Genomic DNA, 21,944 nt, shown 5'->3' on the forward strand with positions numbered 1-21,944 from the left:
GTGCGCGGTCAGGAATGAGGACAATCTGAGCGCCAACTCTTAGCTTTGAGGGGATTCTCCAATCGGGCAGACTAGTCCTCCGCAGATGGCCAAGTGCAGGCCCCGTGCAGAGAGCAGCAATGAAGACCTTATTTCTCAAGTGTAACTACTGCGCCCGCAAGTTTTTAAAGGGGAACTAGGCTCGTATAAGCATAAAGAGTTTTTTCTGTGATGCCTTACTGGAAGAAGACTCAATGTTAATTCTGTTTAAAAATCTGAGAGAGGTATTATATGAAAGTGGGGTGAGAACAAGTCCAGGTGCAGGCGAGGGAAACGAGAAGTGCGAGAGCCACTGCAAGGCCATCTCCAGGAAGACGGCCCTGAGCCCCGCCCGCCCACCCAGCCACGCACGTGTACTGAGCACCTACTACATTCACGGCATGGCGCTAGGTGCTGCAGAAGGGCACCCCACAAAGAGGTCAACCCTGGCAGCTGCACCCCCAGAACTCATACTCTCATAAAGGAGTCAGAAATATAAGTAAACAAATAGCTTTACAATTACAAATTGTGAACATTACTATGGAGGAACAAGCAGTGGTACCCAACACAGGCCAGAGGGTCAGGGACGGCCCGTGAGGAGGAGGGAAAGCTGCAGCTCTGAGACTGGGAACAGTATGTGAGAAGGCCCCGCGGCAAGTTCCAAGGGACTTAAAAATCAGTGACTGAGGAAGAAAAGTAAAGTTAGGGTCATCACAAAACGAGGTTTAAAAGCAGCAGGGGCCGTGGCTTTTTATGAGCCATGGTAAGAAATGTGGACTTTATTCAAAATAAAACAGAAAGCCATTAATGGTCTGTCAGTAGGAAAATGCCCTGATCTGACTCAGACTCCAGTCTGTCCACTGCACAGGGAACAGAGCAGAGGGAGAAGCACGAGGGGCGGGAGGGGGAGCCAGGCGAAGCAACAAGCCCAGTTCCCACCGTTACGGGGCAGAAAGAGCGTGTGGGCCGCAGGCTGAGCTCTGGCTACGTGCAAACAGGGAAGGGAGTGCTGCTGGTCCGAGCCAGGTGCGAGGACCAGACCCTGTGCCAGCCTCCACGTACCGAGTTTCACTTCGGCGTTCTCCGTCAGCAGCACGTTCTGGCCCTTGATATCCCGGTGAATCACATGATGGATGTGAAGATGCGCCAGTCCCTGGGTAGGAAGAAAGACCCGAACCTGAGTGCTTTCCCGCCATAAGTAAATAACCAAGAACACAGCCTTGATGACAAAGGGCACGTGTGGGCCAAAAGCTCTGTGAACCACATTTAGAACATACAATCAATCCCAGTGCACTTCCAGGAAGACATCACCCATAAGACCACAGACAGAGAGAAGCGCCCACCCTCCCACTCGAGGGCAGGCCCCTGTGGGCAGCGACTCCAAGTCCCAGCTGCCCCTGTGCCTGCTCTGCTGTAATTTGTGCTATTTGTGTACAGGGTGGGGCCTTCCCCAGGCTGCGCATCTATGTCTCAGTGGATGAGGCCACGGTATGTTCGAGTGAGACACATCCCAGGGGAGAGGGAAGAGGGGCATGGGATTTAACACCTGACCCTGGCCTCCACAGCACACAGTGACCGACTGCCACTGTCGGTCAATCCCACCTCTACCAGTGTAAAGTAATTCTGCCATCAAAAGACCTTTGTGTTCAAGTATTTCTTTCCCAAAGAGATAAACCCTACTGGCATGTAGTGCTTTTTGATGACCTTGCATCTGGAAGGAAGCCCAAGAGCAGGTCTCTTAGGACAGGTGGAGCAAGAACACAACCACGTTTTGTACCCAAATATGGTCTAAAAGATAAAAATGCACCATTCTCCCAACTCATTTACTTGTTCCATCTTTAGCTACAGAAGCCAAATCGAGAGCCCGTCTGCTTTAGATACAAGCAACCTACTCACTCTGAAAGGGCTCAATTCAAAAGGTGAAGATTAAACATTAGGGTTTAATTTTCCTGCTTAATTTTTTGTGGGTTTTGTTGTTACGATGACTGTGTAGGCCATGAATTAAACATAACAGCCACTCTACAACACTCGTCTTCCTAGCACAGTGGTTTCTAAACAATCTCCCAGTTGCCCACTTGGGACCGTGCATTTGACGGGAGTTTCCCCTCCCGCCATGCGGGCCACGCGTGCTGCACCCGAGCACTGGCTGGGCGGGAAGACCACCAAAAACCACGGCACCGCAGCGCCAGTTAGGAAGGAAGCCCCTCCCTTCAGCACGAAATAACTTTGAACAGCAAAAGACAAACCTATGTCGCTCCCTAATTCTTCCATACCTGTATTTCCTACTTTTATTCCTTCATTCATTATTTATTCTATACCTTTCACATATCTCTTCTGACACTTTTACAGCATCATCTTAGCACCAAACACAAATACCCAAGTGTCCTCAGACAAATGTGACCTGGACTCTGTCCCTTAGAGCCATGTACGTAAGGAACGTCCCTGCCCTGTGCTAGTGCCAAGGGCGGCCACCGAGCACAGTGCCGCTGGGCCGGGCTGTGCTGAGCAGGGGACACAGTTTCCCGCATGAAGCGCCCGGCAGGGAGGGACGGGGTAATCCCGTGTGGCAGCGACTCCCACAGTTCCTCTTAGCAGAGGCAGGGAAGACAGATCCAAACGCACAGGAACACATCTCCTTCGTGACAGGGAACAGGAGCGGTCAAAGGCTGTCCTTCAGTATTGGTTACAAAAGGCTGCAAGTGCCCCAGTACACAGAAAATACTGGTTTCTATCGAAATGCGTGGCTGTAACTGCGGCGCAGCCCGGCGTGGGGGCGGGAACGCACGGGCTGGCTCGGTCCTAAACCTCCGGCCTCGGGAGGCGGGGCAGCCGGGGCGTCCACACGCCCGCCCGAGGCTCTCCCTCGAGGGGCCTCCCGCAGCAGCCTGAGTTAACAGCCACCGAGGAGAGGAGCAGCTGCGGAGTCGCGGCCGTGCCCCAGGCTTGGGGAGCTGCCTCCCCCTCCTGGGCGCTCCCTTCCCAGTGCCCTGCCTGCTCTTCACCCCGACTGCGAGATTCCCTCGCGCGTCCGCGCCAGCTTCGCGGGCCCGGGCTCTCCCAGAGGGCCGTCTTCCAAGCCCACTGAGGCTTTGTCACAGGCAACTCCCGCTGTAGACGAAGGAAGCTCTGGTTTCACGGGCTCACGGAGGTGGGAACACTCGCTGCCCCTCAGCAAGATGTCCATCAAGCCTCCCACAGCCTGGGCTGCTGTTAAATGCCGCTTGAGGCCAGTGGTGATAAAGTCGCGAAAGACACTTGTTAGGGACGCTGGGTCCGCAACGCTGGCCTGTGCACACGAAAGCACAGTCTCGGAAACGCATCCGAAGTACGTTTGATGCCTCGGACACTGACACTGAAGCCTAGCTCTCTGCCTGAGAAACCCTGCCCTGGAAGCCACGCAGGAAGGTCCGCAAGGGTGTGCTCGCAGCAGAGGAATGACCACTAATACTCAGTGAGAATTAGCTGTGTCCCCACACGTTGCAGGAAAGGATCCCTACACACGAGCCCACTTAATTCTCATAAGGTGCTCCCTTCACAGGCCGCGTGGCGCCTGCCCTTCACACATGAAGAAAACAGGTCCTGAAGCCCGGGCGGCAGCCAGGGGTGCAGAGCAGGTAGGCAGCGGGGCGGGGCTCACACCCACATCGAACTCCAGCACCCACAGTCCTAGCCAGGGCTCCCCGCCTGCCCACCAGGCTCAGGCTTCCATTCCCACGGCGACACACACTGCACCCTGAGCTCCTCCACCGTGGCTCGGGGAGCACTTCTTCCCACCTTTCAGACTCTGCTCCCGGGAGTAACGTGAAGGCAGAGCCCTGATGTTCCAATAATAAAACCTGACCGTGATTATAAAGCAATGGTTTTCCCCACCTCGTTCCCACAACTGGTTTTCTTAAGGGAATTTCCTATTGTCAAGGGCTGTGTAAAATATCTAAATAAAAAGAAATTAAAACCTATCTCTATGAATTCTACATGGCATTTTTTAACCTGCAGTCCTCTATGAAACTTCAATATCAAAATGGGGGTAAATTTACCTACAAATAAAAAATAAAGTAACAAATTTTTTTATTAGCGAGAGAAGAATAACAATTAGATTCCAGTTCAACTCTATAGTCTTATTTTTCAAATGTGGTGGTAAACGAAACCCAACCTCGTCCTTTGAGTTGTGATTCAGGGGTAAGTGAGAAAAGCCGGCTGGCTGCCTGAAACAGGCCAGGCAACTCAAGACGTCTCAAGCCCACAACACCGAGCCTCCGCCTGTCGGCAGGACGGCTCTGCTGCTGGAGGGAATCATTCAGAAGCTGCTGTAACAGCAGCTCAGAAACTGACGCTAAGATCATAAGCCAACTTTCTAATTGGCTATAAATAACATTAACAGTGGAGCCTGTCCTCATAAATATTGCAACAGGCTCTAACAGTTAAGGCCCAAGTCCACAAGACGACTCTGAAACCAGCACTCAGCGCACTGACAGATACAGGATCCGCATCAAACAGCAGCGACCGTTTCCCTCCTCCACTGGGAATTCCTCCTTATCACCTGGAGATGCAGAAAATTCTATTCTGGTGTAAATCTACTTTCTTTAGATACTTACCAGGATACTCTGATTCTTTAGATCAAAACCATGACGTAGCTTAAACTATCAAAGAGCCCCTGGGTGTCAAGAAGAAAATCTGTCCAGTTACAACTGGTGCAAGGAAAATGAACACGAAACACAAGGCCACACATGGGCCCGGAGCGTGCGCCCTTACCCTCAGGATCTCTCGGGAGATGTAGGCTATCCAGTCTTCCTTCAGCGTGTTCCCTTTGGTGTTCTTCACGAGGTCTGTGATGGACCCAGCGCCACAGAACTCCATGACGAGCTGCAGGGCAGAAGCGCACACAGTGACCCACACGCCCCAGCAGGCAGGGCGGCATCCCCAGCAGCACACACCCAAGAGGAGTCGGGGCACACAGCCCGGTCTCCTTTGGCCCCTCCTGAAGATCCGGGAACAGGATCATTTCGGAGGCATTCAAATTACTGAGAGCATGTCACCATCCAATTTATTAACTGTGTGCATTTGGTGCAGGAGACCGCAGGCCTCTGACGTCCCATAGCCCGTCCCCGTGTAGAGGCTCTTGAGGGCTCTCTCCCCTGAGCACGCGGGCATGGGGGGAACCACTCTGTTCATATCAAGCCCAATCTCAGAAATCGGATGCAAATACTCCCTAACACTGCTTCTCATTTGCCAAATTCAAACTATTATGATTCCCAAACTATTTTACGTGGATTGGGTTTAGAACAAAAGAGAAATGCTCTTTTAAAGCAATACATAGTTTTTAAAACTACATTATATACTATATCTAAATGTTTGAACAACATGAACACAAGTATGTTTTTGAAAGCACCTAGAAAAATCAACTGAACTGCAGTTTTAACTATGATGACATCTGGGCAATGGAAATGAAAAGTAACTGTTTCCCTTGAATTTTCTTAATTTTGCAAATTCCCTACAATGGCTTTGTTTAAAATTAGGAGCAGTATTAATCTATCTTCCTGCTTTCTAACTCCAGAACCTCGGGCATAACTAACGTGATGACCATATTTCTGACAGTATCTGTTTCATCATCTTGAACATAAATGGGTCTAGTAAGAGAAAAGTTTGCATGTGTCAAGCCCAGAAATTTCCCTGGAATTTATTGTTTCTAATGAACTATATCACCGGTACTATTAAAAATGACTGACGTAAGTTTGCTTTCTTGTGATTTGTCTCTCGCTTCCAGGTGATAAAGAAAGAAGCATTCAGTTCAGCTTCCATGTTATGTCCGTACGTTAAGTTCGTACTTTTCTGCTTTTATTTTCAAGCTCCTAATTTCCTTGCTCTTTGGTTACACTCCTTTTAAAACATGCCATTTTATTCCCAAAACACAAATTTAACTCTTTTCCAGGCAAGGTGAGATCAACATCAAAATAAACGTCAGTATAATGTCAACCCAGCCGCCCAAGGCACACAGCAGACTTGGCTTTTCTTTGCCTCGCCTTTCTCTTGCCCCCGGGAGGCCCCGACCCAACCCTCCACCAGCCCAGAGGACCCCGCGGGAGGCGAGGACCCCGCGCCCACCCAGAGCTGGTCGTCGTGTCCCGGAGGGCTCTTTTTGATGAAGGCACCGTAATACGTCGCGATGTTCCTATGGTGAGAATACTTCTTCAGCATGTTTATCTCCAGTTTGATTTCTTCTTCTTCATCCTTAAGACAAAAACAAAACGTGTGGCTTCTGAGTAACGTGCGTGACTTTACTTCCCCCTCCCCACAGGCAGCAACAGAGGTTTCCAGTCCATTCCGTGTCCCCGTGCAGGAACGGGGGACTTGAAATGCGATCATGGGCGTGCGAGGTGCGCACAAGGCGTGGGGGTGAGGGGGTGGGCCGCCCGGGCAGAGGGCTCTGGGGCCCAGCTCCTGCACGGACAGGGTGAGCCTCAGGCAACTTACTCCCCTTCTGTGGACCTCAGCTGGCTCACTATAAAAATGGGAGAAAAGAGAGAATTGACTGCCCAGCTGGGCGTGGCTCAGCGGCTGAGCATCGACCTAGGATCCAGGAGATCGCGATTCAATTCCTGGTCAGGGCACATGCCCGGGTTGTGGGCTTGATCCCCAGTTGGGGGCGAGCAGGAGGCAGCCGATCAATGACTCTCTCATCACTGATGTTTTTCTCTCTCTCCCCCTCTCCTTTCCTACCTCTGAAATCGATAAAGATATATTATTTTAAAAAGGGGGGGGGGGAATTGACTGATACTCAACTTCAACCAAAGGCTATTTCTTTCCTAGAACCCGCTGTGGACACACCGCCTGGGCACGTGCGGCAGAGGAGAGGGGCTCCGGCAGCCTCCCCCACACCCCACCCTCTGGCAAGGCAGGCCCAGTGGGACGCCACCACCCAAAAAGCGTCAGGTGAGTGCAGCGAGCCCCAGTGACAAGACACCTCTGGGGGACAGCAGGCTGGTCTAGACTAGCTCCTCTCCAGCCTCTTGCTCTATAAAAAAAGGTGAGCAGAGGAAGAAATGCAGGGTGTATGTGAGACGATCACAGGAGGAATGAAGGCAAGAGGCCGACACAGGTCTGACAACTGAAACACGGTGCCCTGTAAGTGCAGAGGGCGGCCAGCCCTGGGCGGGAGGCCGACAGCAAGCCCATCCTGCCCTTCGCTGCAGACGTGTGGCACAGGGAGAGGGCTCTGCCAGGCGACCGCAAACAGGAAGCATCGGGGGGGCGGAAGCAGAACTGAAGCGAGACAGGAGAGAGAAGCTGCAGGAGAGAAAATCAGCCTTGGCTGGCTGGAGGAAAACTAAAAAGATTTTGAGAAGAATCTGATAACCGGGTTCCCTTTACTACATATATTTTCAAAAGGAAACGATGACGGGTTTCCTAAAACGTCCCTACTGTTTGCACCGACACGTTCGTTCCACGCACAATTGCTGTTCAGAAGACGCGGGTTTCTGAGCATCCGGGTGCACGTGTGCCCCACGAGGCGGCGTGCGTGGGAGGGCACTGCTCGCAGGCACACACGGGGGGACGGGCAGGGCCACCGTAACAGGAAGGGGGTGACACACACACGGAGCCCACTGTCACAGCCTGGCATCTCCGAGGGCCCATGCCCTCTGTGAGGCACTCATAAGGACCCACAGACCCAAGTGAGTTTTGTTTGCAAATACTGTTCTTTAAGATAAAAGCTGCAACACTGTTAATCAGATACTAATGACGACCAAATGAAAAAAATAGAAGAAACAATCGTTTAAAGTGTAACTTCCAGTTGTACAACAACCGCGTTAGAACCAAACGCAGAACAAACGGGTAGTCCTCCCAGAGCGGCCACTCCAATGGTGGCGCCAGGCTGCCCGGAAAGGAGAACATCACAGCGTGTTCCACAGGCATGGCTGCCGTGTGGCGTCTGAGGTGACAATGGCAAATACAAGCGGCCACGTGCCAAGGTGCAGTGCATAGAACAGCCTGCACGGTGGCTCCTCCGAGCCCTGTGCCCGGGAGTCGCCCCAGTGCGCACGGCTCCGCCCGCGACTCCACCATGGCCGTGCTGAGTGGCAGTGACACGTGACGCTGACAACCAGGACAATGACCTTAAAGCTAACGAAGCCCGGGTGTGCCTGGCTAGTGCTACAGAGTAACACCCATCTACCTGGGGTCTTTCTTCAGAGGAACTGTATACCAAATGGAGGCTGACAATTTTTACTAGCAAAAGGCAGAAAGAAGCAGGCCCCAAACAGAAGAGAAGGCCCAGTCCACCAGAAAGCCTTCCTTCTGCCCTTCCCAGGCCCTCCCTCACACGCACGGTGCACGCCCGGTGACCAGGCAACGCGGCCTGTTGGCCCGGGAACCCGCTCTCTTCTGAGGCCCCACAGCCGCTCCCGACCGTACCTGTGGCTTCCCGAGCAGCCGGGCACAGCCCCGGCGAGGCCGTCAAGACGACAGATTTTCCTAACAGGGCTCGGCACATGCCGATGCCATAAGCGAGCCCGTGTCGGGAAGGCATGGGGTGTGCTCCTGGGACACCGGGGCCTGGAAAGTAAGACCCAGTGTCCTCACTGTCCCGCAGCTGGGTCAGGAGAAAGTGGGATGAGGTTGTTTGCCCTTTTTATACTCATCAGAAACCCTGCAAGGACCTGGGTATGAAGACTATACAAAAACACCAACGCTGCGTGAGAGCGGGGAGCTAAAAACACTGGGTGTAATTCTGTTCTGTGGTGAGAGCAGCCAGTCCCTCCCTTAACTTCTGAGCATCTGGCTGGCAGCAGGCTCGCCGTCTCAACCCCCAGGAGCCCACCTCCCGCTCCCCACGCGCCGAGCTCTCCGTGGCCCCAGCACCCAGGCGGCTCCGCCAGCAGGTTTCACTCGCGGCCGGGCAGGTGCTGCCTCTTTTCTCCAGGGCGACCCCTCCTGAGCAACACAGGATTGTCCACTAGCTTCTGTACTGTTTCTTTTTTTGTTTCAAGTCCACCAACTTATCATTCTTACACATTTTATACAGTTAAAAATTCTTACAGGCTTGAGCTTGGCACTATCCCGTGAAACACACTGAATGTGCCCACTGGCGAATGTGGCCAGCGCCCTTGGGCCACGCGCGTCCCGGAGCCAGGGCGCTGCAGGCAGGCACACACCGTATGCAACGGAACCGTGGCCTAGAGCACTCCTGCTGCTGCGGGCACAACAGGTGACCAATACACACCTTATGAAATGAAGAGGCATCTGGCACCTCACTGCCACTTCCTAATGAGGGCCCACCTTGGAGAGAAAGCATCGGAAATGCAGGACCTGCCATCGGCTTGGAGACAGCTACAGCTGGAATCCTAGTTATGACTAATGCTTATTAATACGGTGTTTTATGTGGTCTTTAGAGTAAGAATGAACCAACTTCTGAGTTCATACCTCCTTTAGACATTAGTTAAAAACAAGTTTGGTAGCTGGGGGGGTAGGGTAATGGTAACGGGGGGATGGGGGACATCTGTAATACTGTCAACAATAAAAAATATATATATTTTTAAAAATTAAAAAAAAAAACACAAGCCCGGCCGGGCGTGGCTCAGCGGTTGAGCATCGACCTAGGATCCAGGCGATCAGGGTTCGATTTCCGGTCAGGGCACATGCCCGGGTTGCGGGCTCGATCCCCAGTCGGAGGCGTGCAGGAGGCAGCCCATCAATGACTCTCTCACCACTGATGTTTCGATCTCTCTCTCTCACTCTCATTTCCTCTCTCTGAAATCAATAAAGATATATTTTAAAAAAAACACACAAAACAAAACACACACACACAAGTTCGGTGGTCTCAACCTCACATTTAAATGCACACACACCACCAACCACCCAAACCTCATCTAGTCTCAGAATACAGCAGAACGCAGACCCGGGGAGGCTGGAACTAAAACTCCGCAAGTTCCACAGGAGAGGGAGCGGGGCTGGACGATGGACGTGACAAGCTTACAAGTGCCCTGCCCACAGGCGAGTCCAAGAGACTTGGCTCTTCATCTTCCTGCCTGGGAGGCCACAATCACATACAAATGAGAGGGTAACAGAGAGAGGGGGCACTCTGGAAAGACAGGCAAGGCCCCCCGGCGTTCTCCGGTGACAGGCAGCCAGGCAGCCGCTACACCACTTAAGGGTTTAATGCAGCCGATGCCAATTAGCATTCTGGACGCCAACCAGCGGAAGTAAAATCTCATAGAAAAGGTCTGTCTCAGGCTGGGAGATGGAAGGCAAGGACTCTTCTGCCGCCTTCCTTGGCTGCCTGAAGTTGGGGGCGGGAGAACATCAGGATAGTGGTAATTTTCAAAAGCAGCCCCGGTTTGTGGACGAGTCACATGACAAGCCCTGCCCACCCCACCATCTGAGCACACGGGAGTGCCTGTCATTAGTGCTTTTTTCAGATGACTCCTTAAAATGTTGTTTAAACTTTTGTTATCTACATTCTCTCGACAGGCAGCCTTCAGAGAACCTAACAAGAAGAATCCAGAAGGACTGGGCCATGTTCTGAGCCAACCCCCCGCCCCCGCATCCCCCCCTAGGAATTAGGGCTGCTATTAACAGCGGGACGAAAAAGGAAGGGTGCTTCCTTGTGGCTGGGCTGTTAAATGAGATGTGCAAATATCTCTGGCAGGTTTCACCACCAAAATGTATAAATAAATATACATTTAGAAAGAAAATAACCAAATTAATCAAAATTAAATTTTTTGACTCAGACACATGAAAAGTTATATAATTTAAATTTCCTGACAATTCAACCAAAGGGGAACTGAACTGTGCGGAAAAGATTTTAGAACAAAATTCAGGTGGCAGAACCTGGTCAGAGGAAGGGATGTCATCTTCTTTAAAATTAATCAGCCCCAGTCCCCCAAGATCAATCAGTCTCAGAATAAAAACCCAAGAGAAAAATTATAGAACATAACTGAAATGAAAATCGACACTCGTGACAACTTGCTCAAGGAAAAAGCACTACTTTGAACCCATTCTAGACAAAAAGACATGTTCTCCAGTTTTGCTCCTGAATCCAGGAACTTCTGGGATTCCAAAGCCCTCAACTGAGAAACACACGTTGTAAAGCTATGGCTGCTGCAGAGTGATTCCTCTGATGAATCTGGGCAAAATAAATAAAAAACCTTCTGCAAAAGATTAGCCATTCAAGATGCCATTAGGAGCACTTGTGATTTGTGGGAAGAGGTAAAGATATCAGCATTAATAGGGAGCTGGAAGAAGTGGATTCCAGCTCTCATGGAAGACTTGGGGGGGGGGGGGGGTCAAGACGTCAGAGAAAAACTAACTGCAGATGTGGAAACAGCATAAGAACTAGAGTTGGAAGTGAGTCCGAGGACGTGACCACTGCTGCAATCTCAAGACAAAACTTTAGCAGACAAGGAGCTGCTTATGGCTGAGCAAAGTGGTTTCTTGAGATGAATACCCTCCTGGCGGAGACCCTGTGAGGACGCTGAAATGACAATGGAGGATTTAAAAGATCCCGTAAACTGAGTTGAGAAAGCAGCTGCGGGTCTGAGAGCACTGACTCCAACTGTGAGAGAAGCTCTACTGTGGATAAAATGCTATCAAGCAGCGTCACGTGCGACAGGGAAATAGTTCGCGAAGAGTCAGTTGTGTTGCAAACCTGACTTGTCTTCTTTTAGACAATTGCCACAGCCGCCCCCCTCCCCCTTCAGCCACCACCACCCAATCCCCAGTCACAGCCATCAGCGTCGAGGCAGCACCCTCCACCCCCCAAAAGATTGATGCCCTAGAGTTTCAGATGATGGTTTGCAATTTTTAGCAAAAATGTATTTATCTTTTTAAAATTATATTTATTGGGTTGACATTGGTTCATAAGGTCACATAGGTTTCAGGTGTACATTTCAATGACACATGATCTGTATAATGCAGTGTGTGCCCACCACTCAAAGCAATAAAGCACTTTTAAATTAAGGTATATATTATGTTTTTTTAAATGTTCTTATTGATATTTTGCGAGACATCCATCACTTGCCTCGTGCACGGCCCCTACTGGGGACCAAGCCCACAACCTGGGCATGCGCCCTGACCGGGAACTGAGCCCGAGACCTCTCAATGCTTGGGAAGAGGCTCAGCCAACTGAGACACACCAGCCAGGGCAATATACTTCGAGGTTTTTTTAATTTCCTTTAAAATCCTCACCTGAGGATATTTTTTCCATTGCTTTACAGGGAGGGAGAGAAAGAGAAACATCACTGTGAGAGAGACACGCTGACCGGCTGCCTCCTGTATGCATCCTGACCAGGGCCAGGGATGGAGCCTGCGAGCGAGGTACGTGCCCGTGACCAGAATGGAACCCGAGACCCTTCAGCGCATGGGCCAATGCTCTAACCACCGAGCCAAACCGGACAGGGCTGCTTTGGTTTTTCAGACATAATGCTGTGACACACTTAACAGACGACAGTGTAATACAAACGTAACTTTTATACGCAGCAGGAAACCACGATATTCCTGTGACTTGCTTTACTGTTACCTGCTTTCCTGCGGTGGTCTGGAACCGAGGTATGTCTGTACCTGCTACTGGGTACCCTCAGTATGGTAACAGAAAGCAGGACCTGAAACCTCGATCCTGACTCACATGGAAAGCAAATGTACCAGGTGAGGTCCAGTGTGACCACGATCAAACCCTCCACTAAAACACTCTGTGATTAACTGAAGGAAACCAGAACATGTCAACCCAAACTATGCTTCCTTGACATAAGAATTATTTTGAACTAAAGGCACCTGAAAAGCAGGTACAAAAAACGGCACTCTGACCTCCCCTTGAAAGCAAGAGATAAAACTTCTATTTGAAAGGTGTCCTCTCCTCGCCAACTGGAAAAAACTTTACCACCAGGGAGCTGAGGTCCAGAGAGCTCGGACAAGCAAACCTTGTTAAAATGACTCTCACCTTCCTTTAGCGTCTTCGCATATTTTACTTCCCACACTCCTCTCCTTGTTCAAACAAGTATAAAAGCATCTGGGTTTCACGGCCAGAGTCGCCGTTTTTCCTGGGAAGGCTCCCACGAATACGTGAGAGACACACGGTAATCAACACACTTCCATCTGTCTCCTGCTTATCTGCTCTTTGTTACTGGGACCCTGGTCAAAAACCTAGAAGGGTAGAAGGAAAAATATTTTCCTCCCCTACATAATCAAACTTGTAATTACAGTAGGAGACCAAAAAGGGAGCAGCCATCCGTGCTCAGAAGATGACAGAACAGCACGTTCCTGGCGGCAGCGCTCTGCCCTCTCGACACGTGTGCAAGCGCGTTCGGGTAACTACGCGTTTCAGTGAGTCCAGAGGAGCATCTCTGGATTACAGATATTTTCTTCTTCAATTTATATAATTTTCTTCAACTGACATTTTCCTAATTTGGGGAGGGGGAAGCTAAGAGAAGAGTTTAGGACGGAGGAGTTAGCGCCATAGGAAATTGAAGACGAGTTCATCTCGGGCCACTCACACGGCCCGGCCCGCTGTGTCCCCAGGCGGCCCTCTGCTCCGCTGGTCACCGTCCACCTCCCTGCTCAGGCTGCCTCCCCCAGTGGCCACTCAGCTGCGCGGGGAGGCTGGCGGGGCCTTGAAGAACCGGCACCTCGCCGGTCCGCCTGCCTTCTGCTGGGTCAGTGGCACCAGAGCACTGAGCTTGGTTTGAGTCACTTCTCCCGTTTGCTACGGAGGTGCCAATCCAGGCCCCTCACCTCCTGAATCGGACGCTTACACGTTCAGTCTTTCCTGGAGCAAAGCAGAAGGTGGTGGGCCCAGGTCACCCGTGGTGCTGTTGTTCCTTCCTGACCTGCCGGGGGACACCGCAGAGAGACTCCCGCCTCGGGCCGTCCATGCCCCTCCCTAAGCCGCGGCAAACCCCACACAGCTTCCCGACAGTGCAGGCAGGAGAAGAACCCCGCAGGCCCAACAGGCTTCCTTAAAGCCCCACCAGCAGGCCCGGTGAGGACCCGCGACGAGGGCCACAGCTCTGTGGGAGCGCGCGGTCCTGCTCTGCGTGTCCCACGGTCCTCTGTGCTCACGCAGAGCCCCCGCTCCCGCACCAGACGCCGCGACTCGGGAGGGCCGGGCTCCGCAGTCATCCACTGAGAAGACCGACGGTTTGGAACAGCTGTTCCTGGCCACTGGGGAGCGGCAAGGGCCAGATTTACCCTCCCACTCAAACAACTAAAATTAGGCAAAACATATGAAAAAGTCTAAGACACTGAACATCAGGCCCTGAAGGACAGTGACCTCTGTCTGAGATGGAAACGGGAGGAAAGCCCTAGAGCGCCTGGCTCGCCGCCTCGAGGTTCCGGATGCAGCAAAGGGCCGGGAAACCCAATCAGAGCCCAGGGGACGCTGGGAGGAGACAGAGCTGAGAGGCGGCGGAGACCAGGGCGTTAGGGTTCGCAGGACAGACCAGAGCGGAGACGCTGCACGGAGCTGCCCTGGACGCATCCTCATTAGGAAGCCACCTGAGGTCAGGGAGAGGAGCCCAGGGGGCTGGGGGGGCAGTTCCCAGTGCTCACAAGGACAGGCAACAGGGCTGCTGCCACTGACCCGATGAAAACTACGGTTCTCAGGAAGCGGGCAGAGCATTCAAGAGGCTCTTGCTCAACTATGGCGCAAACTCAGCCCGAGACACAATGCTGATCCAGTCCCAGCAAAGGGATCTTCACAACGGCCAGGCTGTTTCCAAGTCACGTCACTGCGTCCCAGAGCAAAGCTCAAGGGTGTTATCAGAATATAAAACATCCAATACCCAAGACAGTAAAAAAGTCACATACAGCATCTGATTAAACACCGCAGGCATGCAAGGAAGCAGGAACACACACACCTGGGGGTGAGGGGTCCTCGGAAGGGCACCCATAACCAACCCAGGTGGCACAAAATTAGCAGACAAAATCTATCAACCAGTAACCATTACGCCTCCTGGGCGCCTGCCCCTGAGAAATGCCACACTCAGGTTGTTTTATACGCTCCGTTATAGAGCAGCAACTTGAGATTACAGCTGTTTCAACTCCTCAACCAGGGGCAAGAGGACACCCCCACATGATACAGATCATCTGCTCCCACTTTTCCACAACTGAAAGCATAAAATCATAACTTTTAACAAATTTAAATCACACACAGGGGAAAACCTGAGCAGAACTAATGTGTGCAATCACCTGCCTTTGATAAGGTCATTAAATAATTATTGTTTTATCTCAATTGCATAAGCAAGCTATATAGTTTATGCCTGAACCCAAAGTATAAAAATTGCTGCCCTAGCCAGGTGGCTCAGTTAGTGAAGTGTCACCCCATGAACAAAAAAAAAAAAGTTGCAGGTTCAATTCCTCGTCAGGGCACATACCTATACTAGGATGCAGGTTCAGTCCCCAGTCAGGGTGGGGTGTGTAAGGGAGGCAGCCAATCAATGCTCCCCTCCCCCTCCCCAAAGTCGGTAGAAATATATCCTCAGGTGAGGATTTAAAAAAAAGGTATAAAAATTGCAAAGGTGACCTAAGTAACTGCTCTATAGACATATTTGGAGAACGCTGTCCATATATGTATATATATATATTTTAATCCTCAGCAGAGGATATTTTTTCATTGCTTTTCAGAGAGAGTAAAAGGGAGGGAGGGAAGGAGGGAGGAAGAGAGGCGCATCAATTGGTTGCCTCCTGCACCCCCCAGGCCGGGGCTAGGGATCGAGCCTGCAACCAAGGTACATGCCCTTGGCCAGAATCGAACCCGGGAGGCTTCAGTCCGCAGGCAGATGCTCTATCCACTGAGCCAAACCTACTAGGGCAGTGTCCATATTTTTTAAAATATCAGTTTAGGTTATACAAAATGCTGGGTGATTTTTTAAGTCAACTATTTATTTTACTCAGAAAAATGCCTTTCACTCATGAAGTGGTGAAATTAAACTAAGAAAATGTGGGTGTTGTGCCTGCCTGGAGGATGCTCACCACCAACCTCAGACCAGCTCTCACAGACAGCTCTGCTCCACCAAGAGGCAAGAACAGCGCCTCCTAGGGCACAGCAACTCTTTCTATTCCTCCCAAGATCTGAGAATGGTCAGTAATTCATTCATTTAACAAATGAATTAGTGCAACATCATGAACAGTATTAAAAACAAGACCAGAAACCTGCAAACCATGTTGACATTTGCCATTTCCAGTGCCAGTGAACCAAAACTGCATCTGACCAAAGCGGTTAAGTCTTTTGTCATATTTTCAGTAAGAATGAATAATATTTTACTCTACTTCTTTTTAATATTTAAATCTATTGCACAAACCAATAGAGAAAATGTATGATTATAAATATAATAAAATATATACTAGCACAAAAACATTAAAATAAAGGCTGCCTCTAATTCTATAAAAAAGGTGCGATGCTATATACATTTTTTGCCAATGCTCAAAGATTTGAATACCTACAATTTACAGGGCACGACAACATGCTAGTTGTCACTATGTTAAAATCCAACAACAGAACACCACTGCTATGCTCCCCAAGGGACCCAAGAGCCCGTGGCACAGTGAAAAGAGATCGAGGTGCTACTCTGGTGACGTGATACGGACCTCTGGGCACGGCAATCACCTTTCTGAGCATCAACCGCTGTGTCTGGGCAGTCAGACCTGAGCAGGGCAAGGATGAGGGGCCAGGTACAGAAGGTCACCAGGGTGGAAAACCCTGGGTGCCTAGCAAGGGACAACTGTAGGGTGGGCCCTCACCCCCAGGGCGGCCTTTCCTCCCCTAACATATTGCTGGTCATGTGGAATGGATCCCCTGATCATCCATATCACCGGTCATTCCGTTTAGACCCCCTGACCTTTCCTGCCTAGAGATAACATCTAGACCTCAGTCATATTTCAGCTCTAGGCCCAGAAAAGCAGCAAAACCAGATAAGCAACCCCACGGCTGACCTCAGGACCAGCTACATTGGGTAACAACTCTCTGCCCTGGTGCCCAACTACTCAGTAGAGATCATGACCCTGAAAGGACACACCTAGAAAACTGCTGAATATTCTACCAAGATGTTCCCCTGGGACTTCCCCTAAAAACTCCACCCTTAACAGCCCTAGGACAGAGGACCCAGTGCTCTCCCTCCTGGGAGCATGCTCCCACCTTTCCCTTTCCCCTCCCCCACCGGGCAGGTCACCTTGACCTCCCTCACTCCCAAGGGCCTTCTTTTGCATCTGTAACTTGTTTCCTGAGCCCATTTCTTCTACCATTCGTTTTCTCTACTTCTGTGATTTTCTGAATAAATGTTCTTTTATAGTTTGAGCCTTGGCTCTGAATTCTTTCCTAGCCAGAACTCAAGTACCTCGGTTGCTGAGTCTGACCCCATGGGTCTACCACCTGGTGCTGTTCCTGCTGCCCCAGCAAATCCATAAATAAAATGAAGACTTTCAACGTGAAAAACAGAAATGCCTGAGGCATACACCTAACTTAGTCTGAACCTTCTGCTTATTTACTTATTAAACAAGAACAGGAGAATTTTCATATTTGGTAAGCTTCCTGTTACATTCTTAAATTAGAATAAATTCATACAAAATAGAAACACGTTCTATCCCTGCCAAAACGTAAAGAATTGACCCTTTAAAAAATTTCACTGTCACATCATCACCAGCACAGCTATTTTTAAAACACTTCACCAGGTACCTGTGTGTTGAGCAGTTCAACCTGAACTCGAATTAACGTCACACTGCTCTGAGGGAAAGATGAATGGAGGATTCAGAAGAAAGCGGGCAATGGCTTCGGAGAAGCCCAGGTGCCAGGCCCAGCCTGGGTTCTTTCGTCTGCAGGAGATGCGGTTACCTGCCTCCAAGGTGCTGCATGAATTCGAGCAAGTGCCTGTGTGATGCCAGGAACTACTAGTCCTTAAAAACACTGAACCACTTCAATCCCTCTACACTTTCCAGCCTGTAGGTCTTTACCACTTAAGATTATTTCTATTTAATTTTTAAAAAATTGATTTTAGAAGGAGAGAGAGGGGGAACGGGTGGGGGGAAGAGAGACAGAGAGAGACATCCACTTGTTGTTAGGAACACCTCACTGCTCCTTCTTATATGGGCCTTGACTGGGGATCGAACCCACAACCTCAGTGTATCAGGACAGCGCTCTAACTCACTGAGATACCCAGCCAGGGCAAGATTAGTTCTAATATCTAGTGAATTGTTTTAAAAAAGAAAATATTAGAAATAGTACAAAGCTTACTCCGCTGGTCTGTAAAAGGTCACGTTTATCTTACCCTCCATCGGGTGTTTTCAGAAGGGGCGCTATCACCCAAGGGGATGAAAAGTGATTCCTGGAGGTGGAGGGAAACCTACCACTTTTATGTATAAAGCCTAAAGAATACGTACAGTACAGGAACCGATGCAGAGAGTTTTAAATTTGCATGGGGTGACTAGGAAAAAACATCTTAGAGGCTTCTCAGGGAGGTGACAGTGAGGCTAAGGCTCAGACCCAGGGCTGCAGGAGCGCACTGAATCTGCTGGTTCTCAGCATCACCCCCGTGCTTTCCAAGGAAAATAAACCCAAACTCCATCAATTCCTGAACCGTTTTAAGAGCTCTTCTCCAAGGACTTGTCTTGCACCAATGTTAAAAATAAATAAAGACGTACAACTTGGGACCTTTACAGCATCTACAGAAAGGCTGAGTAAGGAAGGCAATCCACATTAGGAAGCTGAAATCAAAGATCAAGATCATTTTAACTTGGAAGTTACCTAGTGTAAGAAAATTCAGCATCCCACAATCCAGGCACGTGAGTCTCTCTCAGTGGACAGGCAACAGAAGGGAGCTTGTTAAGAAAGGGAGAAAGCCCCGGAAGATGCGCAGGAAAGGGCACGTGGGGGAGGGAGACACAGGCACTGGTCTCACTGGGACACTGAGGGCTCTCGCGTCAACCATGAGTGACCCGTGGCCTGTCGGCAGGTCCGCACAGGGCAGGAGAAAGAGCCGCCAGTGCCTGAATGGAAGAGGCCAGTGCCAGGCTGTAAGGCTGCAACATTTACCTGGCCTCTGAGGAGCAAGAGGACAGAACAGGTCACAGGCCCACAGAGCTCTCCCTCCCGCCCTTTGCTATTTTCAGTCTAGACAAGAACAGCACATTCTTTACACTGGGCTCCCTCCTGAAAAGTGTGGAACTGTCGAGCCTCACAGGCCTTGCTCTGTAAACTGGAGTACGCTTGTGTGACCCCCTCTAGCCACAGCATGACCGCCGGAGAGCAAGGTGTGCCCTGCTCTGTGGACCCAGCTCAGACAGCACTCAAACCCGTGACCGCCAGAGGCCAGGGACACGGCCGGGCATCAGCCACTTCTGCTGTGGCTCTGGCCTCACCAGTGTGGTGAGAGGCTGCACAGGGCGAGGGCAGAGCAGACTTTCTGGGCACCTTTGACAATCCAATGTGGAGTCACCATGAGCTATGACATTATGTCAAGTGCTCCGTGGCTGAGCATCGACCCACGCACCAGGGGGTGACCGGTTCCATCCCTGGTCAGGGCACACGCCCGGGTGCAGGCTCGATCCCCAGTAGGGGGTGTGCAGGAAGCAGCCGATCAATGACTCTCTCTCATCGATGTTTCTATTTCTCTCTCCCTCTCCCTTCCTCTCTCTAAAAAAAAAATAAAAAAAAAATCAATAAAAACATTAAAAAAAAAAGACTGAGGTATAACAGGAACGCCCTTAGGAGGGGACCAGAACCCAAACGCTCACGTCTGGACACCGGGATAAGTGCTCGGTCGGGACACCGGTATGCGCGGGGCCTCCACCCCTCCTGGGTGTAAGAACTCAGAGCTCCAACCAACCGACATTCGAGCTTGGCCGTACCGCAGGTCACACTAAGAGCCCTACTGGACTTCCACGCCAGCAGGCCTGAGACCCATGCCTGCCTCTCCACCACGGACACCGCAGTGACCAGGACTTGGTGCCGGACGCTCGCTCTGCTCGCTTCTACCACGCGAGCTCCCCTCTCTGGGTAACCTGCATGTGGCTCTACTGGCTCACTGGGGAGTCTCCCCCAATAAACACGGCTTTGCAGAAAGACACAAGTGGGGTGACTGCTTTCATGGACGCTCCCTTGCTCACAACACAGGCAGAGGCTGGGGTTTTACTGGCTGTCCAGGCAAGGCCAGACTTTTATGTAGTTTTTACACTCAGTGTGGGCTCCCGGCCATGCATCTCCCTGTCCTCCAGCATGTGTGCCACCCTTGCCAACCACGCACATTTTGGACGTGAGACTAAAAGCAAGTCAAGATCCATCCATCCTTTAAGCTCCACGTGAAACCAGCTCTCTAAACATACCTTCTTGGACCCTGATGTTTGAAATTGTTGATGGTTTCAAAAAGTCAATAACTTGAGAATCAAAGATCTGGATTCTAAATGGCAATGCACTCCTGAACAGAGGTGCCAGCGTCGCTGAGCTGGAATTCCTCGCTCCCAGATACAAGGCGGCGGCTTCCTTCCTAAGGTACCACTGAGAGAAGGGTTTTCAAACTGGAGGGAGCATTAGAACCCTAGACAGCTTGTTACAACCCAGGTTGCTGGGCCACAACCCGGGATTTCTGCTACAAGAGTCTGGGATGAAACTTGAGGCGCTGCATGTCTAATGAGTTCCCAGGTTGAGAATCTACTACTTTACCCCCCATCCTGGGCTAAAGGCCTAGTGGAGGACAGACCCCTGGAGCAGCCAGAAGACGGGCGGGATGCAGCAGCGCTCCCACTCGGCAAGACGGGCCGCGAGACAGCAACCACACAGCACCCCCATCGCCCAGTCGGCCTCTGTTCTCTTCACCCCCAGAAACAAGTGGCCCTATTTTGCCCAAAGCGACCACACACACAAGCAAGAGCAGAAACTGCACGGCAATACTAGGTCGAGGAGGTCTGTCGTGGGACCACCAGCCTAAGCTTTTCTAAGTTGTTCACCAAAGTGCACACTGTTTATGTAGTTTTGATCTGTGAACTATGTAAATTACTTACACATTCAGGAATTAAATAAATCAGGAAAAAAAGCAAACCCTACAAATGAATCAATATAGAAGCTCAATCTAGCTACATATCAAACTCCTAAACCTCCCAGAGAAAGAACCGTTTCACGGTTTCACGTAGCTTCTGGACACAGCTCTGACTGTGTAACAGACACACTGTAAAGACAAAAAGAACTTCAGAGCCACCGGAACCATGTACTGTTAAGATTGTTATTGTTACAATGTCTACATTGTTATTTAAATTCCGAAATGATTTTAGGCTCACTTAAAAATGAAGCAAGTAAGTAAATGCATTTACTTTATTATGAACCAGTTTGTTTTTTCAGTCTAGGAGGAAAAACAAGAATACAATATACAAGATTTTTAAAATTAAGCAAAAACTGTGATTTTTGAAAAATATATTTCCATACTGTCTACAGAAAGGACCTAGAAGCAATAACATCTCAGCAGCAATGAGCACACTTAGCATTCAAATACTGGTTTTGGAATAAATTTCCCAGTAAAAGGAACTAAGACGCCTCAGGGGAAGGGGTTCCGCATTCTGGCAGGTGAGCTTCAGATATCTACTGGTGTCAGGAAACAGAAAGTACTCAGAAACCTAAAAAAGGACTACAAGAAGCCATTCTTGGGAGAGCTCCCGTGGCCAAATTTGGCACAATTTGATTAAATAATAATCATAATCCTAGCAGCTTTCATTGATGGAAACACAATGAATAAATAAAACTGTCCATGTCTTTAACAATATCCAGAAAAAGAGAGGACAAGCAGAGTGGGAGCGGGTTAGAAAGGAAAGTCTTCTTTATAGACTGATATGAACTGGAAAACACAGAAGACAGAACCTGAAAATCATCACTTTGCAATAACTAACTCAGGCAAGGATTATCAGATGAATGCCAAAACCGTTAGTTAAAAAGTTGAGGGTGAACAGAGTATCGCTCAGTGTCGAGG

The 21,944-nt window shown here is 50.2% G+C and overlaps 1 protein-coding gene across 35 annotated transcripts in view; it reads right to left on the minus strand.

The window, feature by feature from the left end:
• MAP4K4 (mitogen-activated protein kinase kinase kinase kinase 4) overlaps nucleotides 1-21,944 on the minus strand; it is a 159,804-nt gene that overhangs the window by 59,332 nt on the left and 78,528 nt on the right. For all 35 annotated transcript variants that reach the window (XM_081156186.1, XM_081156211.1, XM_081156191.1 and 32 more), the window contains 3 exons: nucleotides 6,118-6,243; nucleotides 4,768-4,878; nucleotides 1,081-1,171 (listed from right to left, as the gene is read on the minus strand). In XM_081156186.1, coding sequence (XP_081012312.1) covers nucleotides 1,081-1,171; nucleotides 4,768-4,878; nucleotides 6,118-6,243 — 328 coding nt within the window. The remainder of the gene's footprint in view (nucleotides 1-1,080; nucleotides 1,172-4,767; nucleotides 4,879-6,117; nucleotides 6,244-21,944) is intronic.

This window comes from Miniopterus schreibersii (assembly GCF_964146895.1).
Source record: "Miniopterus schreibersii genome assembly, chromosome: 13".
Classification (NCBI taxonomy): Eukaryota; Metazoa; Chordata; class Mammalia; order Chiroptera; family Miniopteridae; genus Miniopterus; species Miniopterus schreibersii.